Raw genomic sequence first — 17,080 nt, forward strand, 5'->3', positions numbered from 1 at the left:
ACAACTAGTGGGTAGTGTCTTGTGTTTGTGCATGTGGGATGTAGAGGGAAGTAATACTTGAATTTAACTCTGAGGTTCAGACTTAGAGCTTGGAATGTATCCTTCACTGACTCAAACAAATAATATGTGGTGTTTTGCCTGAAACATGATTTTTTTTATTTATTTTTTTTAATGGTATGCATTGTCACTCTTGCTTAACCTGTTTGTGAATGATCTGTCTTATAGGAGAAGTACGTTTCCTCGTCATAATAGGTATGTCTGAAAAATGCACTTATCCAGTGCACCTGGACATACCTTGTCTGTCACTGCAATTCAAATAGTTGTTTGCTAAAACCTGTTAGAGGGCATCAGTTAAACCAAGAACCGGAAGAGTTAGTGCTGTTGTTTTATCCAAACAGGCTACTACAAAGTGCTATTTCTTAATATATTGACATGCTTCTCTTAGATTATGGGATTCAAGAGCAGGCAAAAATGTGGGGGCATGTATAGCTGTATTTATTGGCATATATTTGGTGTTTATATTCAACCTTGAAACTTTATTACATCTACTTGAGTAGCATACGTTTTGAACAGACTATGAAGCTGTCAATGTATGAATACTGGGGAGAGATCACTTGATCTTGGCTTTTAAAAATCCTGTGTATTATAGATGTAAAATACCTCAATGTATTAATATATTAAAAATGTATCTCTTTTGTGTTGTGCAGTGAGCTGACAGACTTCTTGATGACTTGTCCAACTGCTAGAAGTCAATATAGAATCTTCAACATGCACAACCAGTGTTCAGAGAGATCATAACTTTCTTTTAAAAATGGAAAGATGATTCTAATAAATACAGCAGAATATTACCTTGTTTGCCAGGTCATTAGGGTGGAGGGAGGAATCTGTAACGCTGCTTGAAGACAGAGACCACTAATTGCAGAAACAGTCTTTCATTAATAGTGAATGATCCTAGTGACGCACAACACCAGAGCATATTTATGTAGAACCATCGGTTTGGACAACTTTGTTCTGAAAATGCTAGAGAGCCTCAAATGAAGGAAAACACGGTGGTCTCAGCTGAAGCATCTTTGTTKAACTTAGTAGTATAATGTTAATGCGATACTACAGTTGTGTGGTAATGGGTTTTGTGACTAAAAATCAATCTTGCTTTGATTTACCTTCATTGTATATTTATAAACTGTAAAAATTGATTTGGTGTGTTACTGGAAACGAGCATGTGTTTAAAAGAAATTAGCATTAAGATACGGGCACAGGAATAAATTCTTGCAGGTTAAGTTGGGGTATCAACTTAAAGCACATCAGTCACTCCACGGTAATTACATGCACGTTCTTCCACTGTGTTAAATGCMGAGAGTGCTTGTTGCTTTTGTGTGCTGAAATCCCTTCTGCCTGTATTGCCACTCCTGAACACCGACTCAGCGCCCCAGTCAAGAGCGTTATCAGAGTGTTTTGGCAGCTTTTTTCAAAACTTCTGAGCTATAGAAGTGCACGAGGCAGTGTCCTCTAAGAGCCAGCAAGCCRATTATCTAAATAGATCTTGCTGGGGAAAAGGCCGAATCGTTAAAGGTTGGGACCAGTTCAGTTCCAGAGGCACCTACAGTGCCGTTTACCCTCGCTAGTGATCATGAATCTTTGCGATAGTGCTAATTCAGATACCTGCAGGAGCTGAATTTAGCACTCATGCCACTCACTTGCCATTACTGTCCCAATCTTTCAGGTTCTTAAGGGATGCTGTTCAGATTCTTAGTTTGAGTTGGTTCATCCATGACTTTAGAATTAATGTGTGGCAGAATGCTTTTTGGAGGGCTTTTGTCCTTCTGCCTTCCCTGGTAGAAAGTCTAAGATGTTGTTTTTTTCCCCATCATTCACAATAGACACTTAGACCTGTGTTGTTAGTTTGAAATTTTTCATTACTCTTATCAGTGAAGTAGAGAACTTATTAAAGTACCCAAGTCCAGTGAAGACAATCGTAAAATGCGTACGTGGATTATTAGCTACATGTATGCTGTGTGGGGGGTGGCTTGTTCTCAAATATTTATGTGTGGTTTAGAAAATCACGGGGGAAAATGCATTGCTGTGTTCTTCCTGGATTAGAATCTGGGTCTGACGGATGGGTGCGTCTAGTAATGAGAGAAACATGAACACTTGCTCATGTGTTATTTCCTCTGGTTGCTGAAATCCATCTTGGGCATCTGAGTGTTTTCATTTAATTATCCTGTGTGACTGTCGTGAAGTGCACAGCCCTGCTACAGGGTTTTGTTGGAGAATTTCGACCTTCATTTTTCTAATTGACAAATTGGTTGCATTTTCTTGATTGGTATTGTGATATTCTTGCTTATGAGGGCTGCCAAGTGGAGTAAAAATATACTTGAGGTTGTGCTTTAAGTGTTATTATAATGAATGTTCCTATGTAGCTACCACAATCAACTCTTTTTTTTTGTGTGAAACGTGAAAACTTCTTTACTACTGAATGTAGGAAGGTTGAAATTTTTAATATTTTTGAATCACTTTCCTCAACAGGCGGAGGTTTGACCTGCAGAATCCATCCCGGATGGATCGAAACGTGGAGATGTTCATGAACATTGAGAAAACACTAGTGCAGGCAAGAAAGCTGTATCCAAAACCATTTGGTTTCTCTCTCTCTCGTATGCCCCCCTGTGCATGCTCGGGGGAAGTGATTCACTAGGTAGGACGGTGCATTCCCAGTGTCTCGGTCTTGCTTTGGCAGTGCCACCTCTAGCATTGAGTAACTGGTTCTGCACATACCCCTTCGGTTATTGACTTCCTGGAGACTTTCAGCTTTGTAGTGGATTTGACTTTTTTCCGATTGGGAGACATTCTAGACTCTCACTTGTTTATCTGAACTATGCAGGTAGCAGCTGAATGGAGTCTAGCTTCAAGTTAAAATGTAGGGTTTTTTTACTTGTGTGTGTGAAAAACAGAATATTTTCCTCTGACTCTAAAACCAAGGTCAGTGTGTATAATATATTCAAGATGAAATTTTCCGGTGCTTCTAAAAAATGGAAATAGGAGGAAGCACAGTGAAAAGCAATAATACTTTTTTATTAAAAAACATAAAAAAATTTTTTGGTTGTTTTTTTAATATGTAATCAAGCACATTTTAAACCCCCAAATAAAATGAATGGGTACCTGTCACTGTCCCAGAAATGCAGGAATCTGCACATCAGTACAATAGGACAGATTCTGACTTGGATCTTGACACACAGGGAACTTAAACTCCCTTTCATGGGAAGTCTTCTAGAACATGTCCAAAATACTTTGATTTCAAAGGCATGATTTTCATTAAAGGTGTTGCGAAAGCAAAAATATAAGAACAGCTACACTAGGTCAAGTTCCCTTCACTCTTTATGTTTCTGACAGGGCTAATAGTAGATTTTCAGAGGCCAGAAGGAACCACAGCACAGACAATGTAATGGGGAGATGTGCAAGGCAAATACTGTTGTCTTAGGAGTTTCTGGAGCCCGAAATAGTGTGCCATCTCGCAAGTTGATATGTATAGTTCATTTTGAGCTTGTTCAAGCATTGGTGGTGAATATAGGATTTTTTTTTTGATGAAGTCACAGGTGTTCTACTGGTTTCTTACTTAACTTCCTATTCTTTGCCCTAGAACAATTGTCTGAGTAGACCAACCATCTACCTCATTCCAGATATAGAATTGAAGTTGGCTAATAAGTTGAAGGACATTGTCAAACGTCACCAGGTAACTATTGTATAGCATATCTTAAATACTTTGAAGACAACTGATAAAACAAGATAAGGTGGATTTGTTTGCCTTCAACATATCAGTTGCATTTGGATTGTGTCTGACAACACAAGACAGCAGGAACAAATCACTTAAGACCAGAAGTTCACCATTTGTAAAACGCTGTTATTAGTTATCTTCACATGCAGATTGAAGCATAACTCTGCTTGTTCTAAAAGTAGATCTAAAATTGCTATTGAAGTGTAAAGTAGTAATCAGAATGAGTTTTGTGCCGTCTCAATGAGTTGGCTTTAGGCCCTAGCTGATTTAATGCTGCAGAAGAATGCATGCTTATTTAAAACAAAGCTCACAGTCTGTCCAGGTCTCAGACCAAAGAAGGTAGTGTGTAATGCAGCTATTCCAGATATGTGGGAACAAGCTGCATAAAGTAATTTTGTCCTTAAAATAATCACTGCTTTTTTTACTTTACTTGCTTTTTTTTCTTCCTTGTGTTGAACAGAAATTTCTTGCTTATTAGATGTTGAATTTCCTGGAAGTATTCTCATCATCTTGCTGTTGTAATTTAATCTACCAGTGATTTTGGGGGCTTACTTATTACTGAATAATTCTGAGGGCTGACCTGCTGGAGAGCAGCTCCAGTTACACCTGGAGTACTGGTTCCAGTTTTGGGCTCCCCAGGACAAGACAGACATGGAGCTACTGGAGCCAGTCCAGTGAAGGGCTACAAAGATGATGAAGGGACTGGAGCATCTTTCATATGAGGAAAGGCTGAGAGAGCTGGGCCTGTTCAGCCTGGAGAAGAGAAGGCTGGGGGGGGGGGATTTTATCAGTGCAGGAGGGTGTAAAGAGGTTGGGGCCAGACTCTTCTCAGTGGTGCCCAGTGAGAGGCCGAGGGGCAATGGGCACAAACTGAAACACAGGAAGCTCTGTCTGAACATAAGGAAAAAGCTTTTTTCCTGTGCGGGTGACTGAGCACTGGCACAATTTGCCCAGAGATGTTGTGGAGTCTCCATCCTTGGAGATGTTCAGAAGCCGTCTGGACAGGGCCCTGGGCAACGTGCTCTAGGTGACCCTGCTGGAGCAGAGGGGTTGRACTCTTAAAAATGTAAATGCCTTTTTTTTTTTTCCTTCCTTTTTTTTTTTTTAAACTTGTTTTGAAACAAATGTTCTGGAATGTGAACTCTAATTTTGACAGGTAAAACCAAGTCAAGAACTGGCTCTGGATGAGAGCTGTGAAGTGATTACTGCATGTTATAGGCTGTGTGAGAGTAAAGGCTTGGAGGAAATTAAAAGGGCTTTGAAAACACTGATGCAAGGAAAAGGACAGCTGTCTTAAATGACCTGTAAACTCTCAAAGCCTTTTTGTTTTCATGTTATGTTAATAGGTTGTAAAATACCTTTTACAAAAAATATACTAAAGATCCTTTCTATTTTTTGAATCAAAGATCTCTTAAGTAATGTTAATGATATCTTTTATACGTTTTTCACTGATCTGTGAATCCATTGGTCCTCAGGCAGATACCATCTGGTGACTTTTTTTGTCACAGAATGTTATTTTCATCAAAGTGCAATGCAGCACTTGTCCCACAGCTGGCCACACAATGCTCCTTTTATTCCCCTTTATAAATCATGGAAACTGCTTATCAAATTACTGAGCGAGATGGTCTCGTAGCTTTTTCTGTTGTAATAATTTGCTGCTATAGCCAAAGCAAATGGTTTCTTTTCCAGATTAGATGTTTCCTGTGTTATGATTATGAATCATAATCTCAATATTTGTGTAATTTTTCATCAGTTACTCTTAATTATTCAGCTGATTAAGACTGCATACTATTACTTAAATTAGGGTTCCTGATTCAGTTTTTCCTTCATAAATTTAGGAATTTTTTCTATAGTCAAAGCATGGTGTATCCATGAATGATTTAAGAGACTTTAAAGACCAAACTGCCTGCTTTAAGAGATGTGAAGAACTGAAAATATAAATTGTCCTTAACTCTGCTTTTTGTGTGTTTCTCCTTTATCCTACCTCTGATTCTCATCGTGTGCTTGTGCTGATGCCTGTGCTAGCTCACTGTCTTGATTTTTACCCGTTGTAATCTCCTCTTCGTCCTGCCCCGTCCTAGTAACTGGAACACRCTTCTCTAGTGTTTCCAAGTCCTAGCTGTCCTGACTGCAGTCTGTGCCGAGGAATAGCATAGCTCTGACCCCGACACAGTGGCTAGYGTCATCTTTGGACATATTTAAAAATAAAAAAGGCCTGCAAGATGTTTGTTCTTTCTGTACTCTCCACTGATGAAGATGCTGCTTTTCTTTGTAAATGTTGAGGATTTCTTCTGAGAAGAGCCAGAACAATAATTTCGGAATTGGAAAGTGAATAATGAGTGAGGTTAGCATTTATATATATTTGCATCAAGGCAAGTGTTTTGATAGTAGAGAACTCTTCTATCTTGTTATGCCTTTAGCTTCCACTCACATTCATTTTAGCAGAGGTAAGAAATAAGCCTTACATTTTGCTTAAGTGTACATTAAAAAAGCTTTCTGGAAAATGCATCTATCCCTTTGCCTTCAGTCAAGAGAGTATCTAGGAAGACTTCCTGTTCAACTATAGTTGTGGGGTTTTTTTTGTTTTCAGCTTGATAGAAAATAGATTAAATTTATTGATGTGATTTATAAAAATTGGRTTAGTTGATCTCCAGAGGTGTCTTTAGTTCATGGAGAATGAAGAGAGAATTTCCATTATTGTTCCTTGAACAGTTCACAGGCTCTTCGTTYGTGCCAGGACTCTTTCCCTCTGTTTTGAATGCTTTTAAATCTTTCTCACTCTCCAACTTTATTTTTTTCTGTTCCTCAAAGAGCACCTCTCTGTCTCCCTTCATGCCATTCTACAAGCTTATGTTGGTGTGAGAACTTTTGTCTTTCAACTCTGATGTCAGAGTTGTCTCCAGATATTTCTACCTTAACGCGTTGCTTCTCCCTGCCTCTTTTTTTTTTTTATTCCCTCCTTTTGATGCTGGTGGCTGTCTTCCAAATAAGTTGATCATAGATTCTTTCTTGTAACCTGTCCTGTGAGCTCTTAAGTCCTTTAAATAAATCTCAGATATTTATGGAATATAAATTTTGTACAATATTTTCACACAAACTCTTTCAATACATAATTCCTTCTCTGGAGAAGAATCTGCAGACTTTAAATCTATGAAATTCTGCTTTCCTGGAAAAGACTCTGTGCATATAGAGACTAGAGGTGTCTGCCCAGCATATGGGAGAGTCCCGATGGTTTTCAGTGCGAGTAAAGCACAGAGTGTTCTTGACTGACCACATGAAGCAGTATTATGTACTTACTTAACAGCTATATAATTATAGCAGAATTTTAGTCTATGATGACATAAGTCCAACCAGAATATATTTATGGCCTATATTCATATTTAGAAAAATTGCTTTATATATCATTGTTTGTGGCATCTACATAAGCATGAAAAGTATACTTGTTGCCTCTCGTATGTCCAGAAAAATTTGTCCTAAACCAACCTGAGGTCTTATTTGAATATTTGACAAACAGTTGTGTGATGTTAATGTTGTTGTTTTTTTATTTGTTTTATGATTTGGGAGGCTTTTTTTGTTATTACAGAACAGGCTTTTCTACTTTGCCCTTACATAGGCTTTCTTAAATACTAAGGATGCCCTATTCAGCACAGCTGCTTCTAGTTAAGTTCCTATTAGTCTTTATATTACATAGATTATAATATTTAGAAAATGTTTTGGATCAAATTGTGTACTTAGTGGAAAAGAAGTTAGAGATGCTTTCTCATAAAATATTCACCAGTAGACTTGGATGAACTGATAAAGACGTACATAGAGAAATGGGGCAGAAGGAACCAGAAAGAGGAAGGATTTGAACTGAAAAGGGCAAGAGAAGATAAAGTAGGTTGTGAGCAGTCTCTTAAAATAATTGCCTCTTTCTGCTGCTTTTTAGAGATGGTGTTCTTAGTTGTTGCATTGGAAACCAGCCTTGAATGTTTCTAGGTTGCATGGGCTGTGGGTGAAAAGAAGTAATGGAGAAGTTTAAGGGAACRTTTTTGTGTGTTGAAGGTTTCTCATGCGGTGTTTCTTCTTCCCTTGCATCTTCCCCAAAGGGAACAGTAACTGAGGAGAAGTCAAAGGCTACCCACCATGTTTATCCAAGTCCTACCTCACTGGATGATGGTAAAGTTGTTTTCTGTTGTTTTCTTTTTTAAGTGGAGGTAATCTTGTCACTAAATTCTTTTAGCACTTACAGGAACTTTCACACATTGTTCTCGGCCTGCTTCTGAGAGCCGCTTAAAAAGTATTTCTAGGATTAACAACTGCAAATAAATTCATTGTGTCCTGCTCTTAACTATCTGGTATAATATTCCAATTTTTTAATGAATATAATATTTTCTGGAAAGATGTATAACACTAAATATTCTTCAGTGGTTGGATGGGAGGTTGAGATATTAGTTTTTATTGCTGAATAGAGTTTCCAGCATTATACAAAGCTGGTAGRTGCCCCAAATAACTTACAGGCTGAAGGGGAGCAAAGCTAAAGGTCTGGAAGAAATAAAGAAGAAATTAGATAAAAAAAATTTTTTTGAAAGGATGGATAATGAAACGGGGTTTAAAACTAGTTTCCACTGTGTATTTTTTTTTTTCTTCCTTGGTGTTCCCCAGTAATTTATATTAACCCCTTATTTTTAGGTATGCGAGCCGTAAAATTGGAATCGATACCAAGTTAAGCATGGGATTTCATGAGTGAATTGAAGTAACGCAGTGATAATTTGAGCGTGAATTGCAAGTGTGTAAGAATAGGTCAAAATGTTGAGCATTGCAGCGTTTGTCTTATTGGGAAACACTACTAGGAGTCAACTAGCTGTATGATACGTAACACAGGTGCTAAAATAAATGAGAATGAAAATTCCTTCTGCCACGCTCTGCCCTTGTCCAGCCTTAGGCAATGATGAACGTAAGAACAGGGGGATTTGAAAAAGTGGGATTGTTGGTGTAATTATAATGAAATCTGCCTCTATGAAGTACATAGCTTCCACAAAAGCAGTTTAACAGCTACAGCAAACAGCAAAGAAACAGAGCTGCTAAGCTATTTGATCTTAAATATATTTTATTGTCTAGTGGATCATTGTTGCTGAGTCCGAACTTCACTGACATAACTTAGATTTTTCTGTTTCGCCCTGGCATCTGATCTCCACTAGATGGAAGTATTCACTTCCATATAGGAACAATGGTGGATCGTTCGTCCTCTGCTGCTTGTCTATATATGCTCTGTACTTCTGGGAATATAAGGCCTACTCACAGATTTGTATTTAATTTTAACCACTTCAGCTTTTGGGAAAAAAATTAAACGCAGCGGGTCCTATCTGTCATATGTTCAATGAACATGTGGGTGTGTTAGACAGAGCGCTCTCTTTTTAATCCCCGATTATACTAAGATGAGACAGCAGCCCTGAATTCAAGGAGCGTAGCATTATACAGATTCAAATCCTCAGGATCTTTCTCTTCTCGTCCCCCTTTGGGCAATATTCTCAAACTGTGCTCTCTCTCCCCCTTCGCTGGGGTATCGAGGAAAGACGAATTTGATTCGGAGGAGTAGGTTGTTGCATTATCTCGGAGGTGCAGTTTAAAAACAAAATCAACTTTAAAACACCAGTCAGACTGAACTTGCACCTTATTGCAGCATTAGCAAAATCCTGGTGTTGCTCAGTAGGTCTGTGTTAACTCGAAGTCTCTATTAACAGTGGTGTGGCAGAAGACAGTTGAAATTTAAGTCTCATGAGGCCATCGACCTCTTGGAAGTATTTTAATAAAGTCAGTTTCACTCCCTTCTCTTCCCTGTTCCTCCCATGAAATTCTTCCTTCAAAACTTGTTTTGTCTTTAAATACCTGATAAGAGTAGAATTTAATAGCAGAAAACAGTCCCATGGAATAAGTGTAAATCGAAAGGAGAAGTTAATGAGGTGATTCAGAACTCTGACCAGAATACAAAAAGAGAGAGGGCAGAGACTTACCAGTTGACAAGAAAACATTTTGGGAGAAATTTAGGCTTTTCAGTTACACAGTGATTAAAAATATTTGTCCCGAAGGACTGGAGAACCTCTCTCTTTCCATGTTGTTGTTGTCTTTACCGAATGTCACCTTGGAGGGTTTCCTCTACCCCATTACGAGTTCCGGGCCCAAGGAGCCAGAGTACTTGGGAGATGTGGTAGGACAACATAAGCTGGTAGAAAACAGCGTTTCCAATGTTTCCACCTGTCAGCCAGAAACTCTGCTTTTGCTTCTGGTTTTGGGTCTGTTGAGAAACACGTGACTGTTTCAAACCCCGTTGGATCTTAATCTGGAGTGAGTTAGATTATCAATATGTGGCCGGGGATGGAAATGATTTTAGCATTAAAATGATTTTACTAATGTAACATCTGTGCAGTATACTGGCCGAGCACATGCATGTTTTAGAGGTGGCAAAGATGATGCGGGCAAGTTTCTTTTACTAAACGGGTCAGGTCGCTCTAATTTTGCTACAACAGACTTTTAACAAAGATGATTGCAATAACCTTGTGGTGTCTAACTATGGAAAAGCAAAATAGTGTTTAAATTGTTTCACAGTCTGCTGAACCTGATGCTAGATCTTTTTCCCCTTTGCAGATGAATGGTTGAGACCTGTGATGAAAAAAGACAAGCAGGTGCTGGTACACTGGGGTTTTTTTCCAGACAGGTAAAGAAAGGTGGGGGAAGAGAGCATATCCCAAATCTTGCTAAAGTTTGTTTGAAGGAGAAGTGTTAATTAAAACTTGCAAGTAGGCCAGTCCGTATCCTCAAACAAGCTATTCCTTTAGCTTATTGAGTCTTACTTCTTCTGATACCAATGCTCTGCACTCTGCTTGATGTACTCCTGGTGCTCTGTGGCTATCAGCAGTGAATCTGAACTGGGGACGTTCTAACTACGTGGACTGCAACGATGCTCTTTTCTTGTTCTGCAGAATACGACAGGCTTGTTTTATGTTGGTTCTTCTAAAAATTCAACCCAAGTACACAGTACTGCATTCCTGTTGTTTCTGAATGATTGTACATCAGCATTTATATTATGAAACAAGCAGAGCTGGTATTATGGAATATAACCACTGAGTGACTTGGTATTGCTGCTGTTTTTTGTAGTGTCCAGGACTTGGTAAAAGACTTAAGTCAGTGGCTTTAAAACTGAAATATTCATACCTGCTTACGATACTGGCAGGTGGGTGAGGTTAGAAAAGGAGTGCACTTCTCTGCAGATCCACTAATAGGGCTGCAACTGAACCAGACCTCCGAAGTGGGAGTGAGCCTTTCCATGAAGTTAATAAAACTTTAAAGCCAGAAGGGTAGTCTTTAATCATTTAGCTAGACTTTGTTCAACGAAGGAGAGAGATTTCACTCCACGGGTTGCCTTCAGTGAAGTGCAAGTGACTGCTGCAAGAGAAGGCTGTCTTTAGTTTTCAGAAGATGTTAAAAGGTAGCTTATGTACCCTTAGTAATTTAAATGTATTTGTAATAATTGGCTTCTGAGCCCAGACTACGAAAACACAAAAGACTGAAAACTCAGCACTGACTTTATTTAAACAGTCTTTTCAGGGCACAAAACTCTGCTCTGCTGCCCATGCACAGAATTCTTGGGAGCCATATGTTTCTTCAGTGGAGGAGAGCAAACAACAATCATTTAAGTTTCTCTATTCATATAGATGAATGACTAAATATTTTTCTATCATATCAGTTATCAGATTTGTATGTTCAATCTGTGTGTGTTTATATATTTATAAATATCAGTGAAAACRGGAAAAATGCTATATACACATCCTTTCCTGTTTATGACTTAAGTCACTTAATACATGCCTGGAGTTGATTACAAGGTGTTTGGGCTCTTAATGTTACTGAGTGCGGATTCCTGTTGTTTATGGATAGGCTTTGGGGGGAATAGCAGGTGGAAAAGTGAATGTAAATAATGGGTGGATTCTACAGCAGTGGGGTTTGTAGGAGAGGATACACACTCCTGTCTTCTAAGAGCCCAGGGTTTCTCACTTCACACCCATGAGAATGGGAACAATGTAAAACCAGGGCTTGAAGAGGTGACCCAGAAATTGTGTATGTACCCCTGAATCTAAAGACTAGCTGTGTAATTYCAAGCTGGAGCTGGTTTCACTAAGATGGTTTCTGACTTCAGAAAGTTGTAAGCGTACATTAGATGCTTTGGACCCCTCAATTTCAGTGTATTTTTTTTGTTGTTTTTTTTTTTTAAGCCGAAACTATTCCTCTAGCAGAAAACAGTGATTATTTCTTTATTTAACTTTTCACGGAGTGGACAATAACTTGCTATTCTCTCCCAGCGGTATGATCAGGTTATGTTAAAGTTGCTGAATGAATATTCCTGCTGGGGATCTGGATGAACAGCCGAGGGTACCAATTTTGTTTTCTCATGACTTTTCTCACAGCTATGACACTTGGGTTCATGCTAATGAAATAGATGCTGAAATTGAGGATCCTCCAATTCCTGAAAAGCCATGGAAGGTAAGTCTCTCTTTAACAGTTCCCCAAAGTTATTACTGTATGTCTCATTTTCAGGTGCTACTAGGTAGATGTTTTAAAGCGCTGCTGAATATCAATAGCTGTATTTCCATCTRTGTGGAAAAGCAGAATGATATTTTTAAGGCTGTGATAAAAATGTCTAAAAGGTTTCTTTGGGTGGGGGAATTACACCACTGAAAAACATTTTTGTCAGTGAAAAGGGGAGAATAATGCATCCCCGTTAATGACAAAATAACTGGTGATTATTTTAGCTTGACTTATGTGTTTTGTATTAAAGGTAACTCCTTTCCCTACTGCTGAAGTGCAGCCATCTCTGAGATGAAACCTGGTAACTCATTATTTGGGCAGGATGCCCTTATACACTGTTTAAGGAGAGGAAGTCGGGAAAATACTGTATCTTCGTGATGTTTTTGAAACAATGTTATTAGAGAAAATAATCTAGTTAGAAAACTGAGGCTACCACACACGTATTACAGGGCTTAAAACTTTTTTTTTCTGCAAAAAGTTCATGTTTTAAAGACTCACAAATCAGTATTTTCATCCTAAGCTAGCAGGCTACCTTGCTAAYAGAGGCTATATGTACTGCTGGGCCCTTTCTTCAGGATACAGCATGTTCAAATGCATCGTGCAGCCAAACTATTTGCTGACCGCAGCCTGCCTGGGTCACTGTGGATCGTGGATCTTCTTCCCTGTGCGCGGCAGGGCTGAGGGAAGGGCAGTCTGTCTTCCCTGAGCAAGGCAGCCTGGAGCCCTGACCCGTCCGCTCCATCCTGCTGTGACGTGACGTCTGGAGACCGGCAGTTCAAGCTGTCGAAGTTCATGAAGACTCTGCTGGAACGTTTTTTTTTTTTTGAAGTTCTGAAGGAAGAATTATGTTTGGTAGTCTGCTCGCATGTTGACATCAATTCAGTATTTTGCTTACAACTTAAAGAGATGGCTTTTAGGATTACAAATCTTGTTTTAATAGAAAATTTTAGGATCTCTTTTCTTTTTTTCCTGGAATGAAATGGCATGGCAATCCTAGGTTGAGCTGGGTTTTGCTTGCTGCTGTGGATTAATGTCCAGTGTCATCTAGCTTTTTGTTGAACAGCTTTCGTTTTTTCTGTGGCTGCTTCAGAGATGTGAAATTGAATCACTGCATTGTTGGAGCTGTTAAGTTCCCTTTGAAAAGTGTGTAAATTCTTTTTTAAAACAACACTTTTCTAGAAAAGTAATATCTGAGGGGGAAAAAAAACATGCTACAATATAGAACTGGCCAAAGTATTAGCTTCTTTAGAAGAACAAATCTGAATTTTGAAGTCTATGATACAGTTGAAATCTTGCTATTCTCTTTGAAATACTGTAAAGGCAACTTATTGCCAGCACTTTTGGGTATGGTCAGCCAAACCTCAGCTCAGTTTGCCAAGTCCTGCCCCCTCACCCTGCCACTCCACCCCAGCTCCATGGTCACACCGGTACGTGAAGCTCTTGAGTTGGTTTGCCTTGGCTCAGTCCTGATGTAAAAGCYGGTTTCTGTATGCTCTTAGTACAGTGCACAGTTCAAATTTCTGGATTTGACTAAATTTGCCAAATGCACTGAGACTGCTTAAAAAAAAAAAGTAGTGTGCGAAATGCAGCTGTCACTAGAGTCATAACCAACATGAATGTCTAAGAAAACCTGCAGGTGACTTCAGAATCCCAGGGTGTCGCAGCTCACTCTTCTTATTTGGCAAGGTTTGGTTTGAATGGGAAAGCTGTTCTTAACCGATGTCACTATGATGAAAAAGAATCGGCATTTCTCCGTCTGTGGAAAGCTTGAGCGCTCAAACCAACAGTGGCAGCTTTACTGAGATTCTTCACATGACTTGTTTTCTTTGTAGCAAAATGGTTTGTCTTTCTGATTTAGTTCATTGCAAGAAAACAATACAAAATAGTTATCAAACAGCACTAAATTTTACTTTATTGTCCTATTATTGGACTTGCTCTTTTATACGTAACACGCAATGTTGTTCTGTGTCTCTGTTGCTGATCTGAATAGGAGAGTTAAAAGGGCAATTCGGGTCAGAAAACAATTTGATTTCTGTTCAAAAGCTACTCATTCCAGGTAGCTATTTATGAATAACTAGAACACATATGCTTTTTGTGTATATGTGTGTACATATAGTATTGAAGAACAAGAATCGATTTTTCTTGTTCAGCTGTGTAAGCTAAAACTTTATTTGAAGATGGACATTTTACTAAGTCAACATGGTAAATCCTTTCTTTTCAAGGTTTCCTATTTTTTTGTGTATTTTGTTTGTATCAAAGTATACTTGCTAAGGTGATCGGTCTTGTACTTGAAAGATTTTGGTGGTAATTTTCCACATCTTTGGGTGCTGTACTCTTTAATGCAAAGCCATTGTCCTGGCTGTGAGAACTAACCTCACGCCTTGGAAGGCTTAAAACAACTGAAGAACAGGCATAGGATTCAGTAGACTTATTTTGGGTGTATCCATCCTGTAGTGCATTGCCTTATGTGGTCCTCATCTCATTTAGTATACATGAAACCATTATGAGATACTCAGACCTTCAGACCTTTGTAACCAAACTTGCAAGTATTTCCTTCATCTTACTAGGTCTGTTGTGGAGTGATTTTGTTTGTTTGGTTTTTTGTTTTGTTTTGTTTTTCCAAAAAACATCAGCATATTGATATGTCCATCTGTTCTTTAGGTTCATGCCAAGTGGATTTTGGACACAGACATATTCAATGAGTGGATGAATGAAGAGGATTACGAGGTAGATGAGAACAGGAAATCAGTGAGTTTTCGACAGAGAATCTCCATGAAAAACGAAGAGGTAAGGTGCTTCTCTGCTTAATGAGTGACCCGTTGATACATTAATATTCTTTCTCTCTGCATAAGTCAATTCTGGGGCTCAAAGCCGCTAAAATTAGGCTAGTCGAACGGTGTCTGAGGTATCCACGATAACACAACCTAGTTTCATTTTCTTCTGACATGCCTGTCTTTTATCCCAAAGTATAATTATGTCTTTTGATCCCCTCCTGCCCCTGACATAAGAGATAATACCCACTCTGTGCTTTCTCACAAATGAAAGCATGTGGTACRTTAAACAGAAACAGTTAATTTGATTTCCAGATTCTCTGAACCAAAATACTTGTTGAGACTAATTTTTGTATCCCTCCCAATGCAGGGAGTTAGTTAGGACTCTGAAAACACATTCATTTTTCCTTGAAGTCAGGCTACTCACTGGGAAATCCTGATGGATGGACTAAAGTCAGAAGTTAGCATTTGAATCACACCGTTTTAAGAGCACAGTTCTTAAGTAGATAGCCATAGCAGCGGCTAAGGGATGGCTGTAGAAAACTTAAGGCATTTCACATTAGCAAATGGAAGTATTCTGGAGCTGAATGTGGTGCTCGGTGTGATATTATTGCATTTAGCCTCTTTGTTTTAGGATGTATGAAGGAAGACTGCAGCCTACTGAGTTTCAATAACTGTAGAATTTGGGATGAGCTAATAACTTCACTTCTCTAACAGCCTGTACGTAGTCCAGAGAGGAGAGACAGGAAAGCAGCAGCAAGTACAAGGAAGAGAAAGCATTCTCCCTCTCCTCCTCCCACTCCGGTGGAATCGAGAAAAAAGACAGGGAAGAAAGGGTGAGTGTCTAACTCATGGAAGATGAGGCTAATTTTGCTTGAAGAAGTGCTTGTGGAAAGGTCTGTCTCCTTTCTCGCTTGCCTCACGTTACATTGCAGTGGTATAATTATTTCTGCAGTAATTTGTGTGATTTTTTTGTTAGTGCAGTATGCTTAATTTCTCTATTCCGCTGTAGAAATTTATTGCCTGCAGGTGGAGGAGAATCTGGTGCAAGTCATCATGTTACCTGTGTCTCAACGTCGGGGTTCTCATTACTGCATTGAGAGTAGAGCTTGTCAAGTGAAAAGTTGCACTACTGCTTCTAAAATAATTCAGACTCCTTGAGTTCTGTTAGTGCAAGCATGTAGTACACGCGCACTTTTTAAAGCCCTGTGAGTCACTGCATTTAATTGAAAAAGATTATTTTGTCTACATAACTAGGCATTTTTAAAGCCCACTTTTCAGATGTGACTTTGTAATGGAGTAGCATTTGCTAATTACAGGTGGCCTAAAATAAGGTTTCTCTCTCTTTTTTTTTTTTTTTTCATTCAGTGCTAGCTTGATCTTTAAAAAAGGCTTACAGATGATAGAGGGGGAAAAAGCTTTTAATTAATGGGGTTTGTGTGTGGATACAGAGGGGAGCATATTTTCTAAAACTAAAAATCCAGGTGTCGTTTAACATGGTAGTTCATGAGGACCTAACAAAATAGGACTGGAAATTCATCAGAATTAGTTGATTGAATAATTCTTTTTTTTTTTTTTTTTTTTGTCTGAAATGTTAAGTCTTAGTTGGACTCTATAAGTAGAGGCTTAGGTAATTCTGCCTCTGTTCCCAGAATGGCCTCCTTGGCAAACTAGACTTGATTGTCTAAGACAACTTTTCTTTAAAAGAAAATGGTCTTGAAATGGTCTGTTGCCTCTTCTGTTTTGTGCAGCAGATGCCCTTATTGAAACTTTAAAAAGGACAAATGTAGGTGAATCACTAGTCCGTTGAATCTCACTAGTAGGCAAGTGCTGCCAACATATCAGAGACGATTTTGAGTTGGAATTAAGAATTTATACGATGTTGCTTTGTAGTGTTGAAACAATAGGAAAAGACTGTTACTTATTTGAAACTTATTTTTTTGAGAGGTATTTCTGTGTTGGAATCTGATTAGAGTGCAAAAGG

General features: G+C 38.7%; 1 protein-coding gene across 2 annotated transcripts in view; it reads left to right on the forward strand.

The window, feature by feature from the left end:
• The window catches only part of SMARCC1 (SWI/SNF related, matrix associated, actin dependent regulator of chromatin subfamily c member 1), a 90,066-nt gene that overhangs the window by 7,384 nt on the left and 65,602 nt on the right, over window positions 1–17,080 (forward strand). For both annotated transcript variants that reach the window (XM_026089744.1, XM_026089745.1), the window contains exons 3-9: window positions 2,524–2,605; window positions 3,632–3,724; window positions 7,855–7,924; window positions 10,391–10,460; window positions 12,205–12,280; window positions 14,987–15,112; window positions 15,814–15,932. In XM_026089744.1, the coding sequence (XP_025945529.1) occupies window positions 2,524–2,605; window positions 3,632–3,724; window positions 7,855–7,924; window positions 10,391–10,460; window positions 12,205–12,280; window positions 14,987–15,112; window positions 15,814–15,932 (636 nt within the window). The remainder of the gene's footprint in view (window positions 1–2,523; window positions 2,606–3,631; window positions 3,725–7,854; window positions 7,925–10,390; window positions 10,461–12,204; window positions 12,281–14,986; window positions 15,113–15,813; window positions 15,933–17,080) is intronic.

This window comes from Apteryx rowi, unplaced genomic scaffold (assembly GCF_003343035.1).
Source record: "Apteryx rowi isolate R43461 unplaced genomic scaffold, aptRow1 scaffold_83, whole genome shotgun sequence".
NCBI classification, from domain to species: domain Eukaryota; kingdom Metazoa; phylum Chordata; class Aves; order Apterygiformes; family Apterygidae; genus Apteryx; species Apteryx rowi.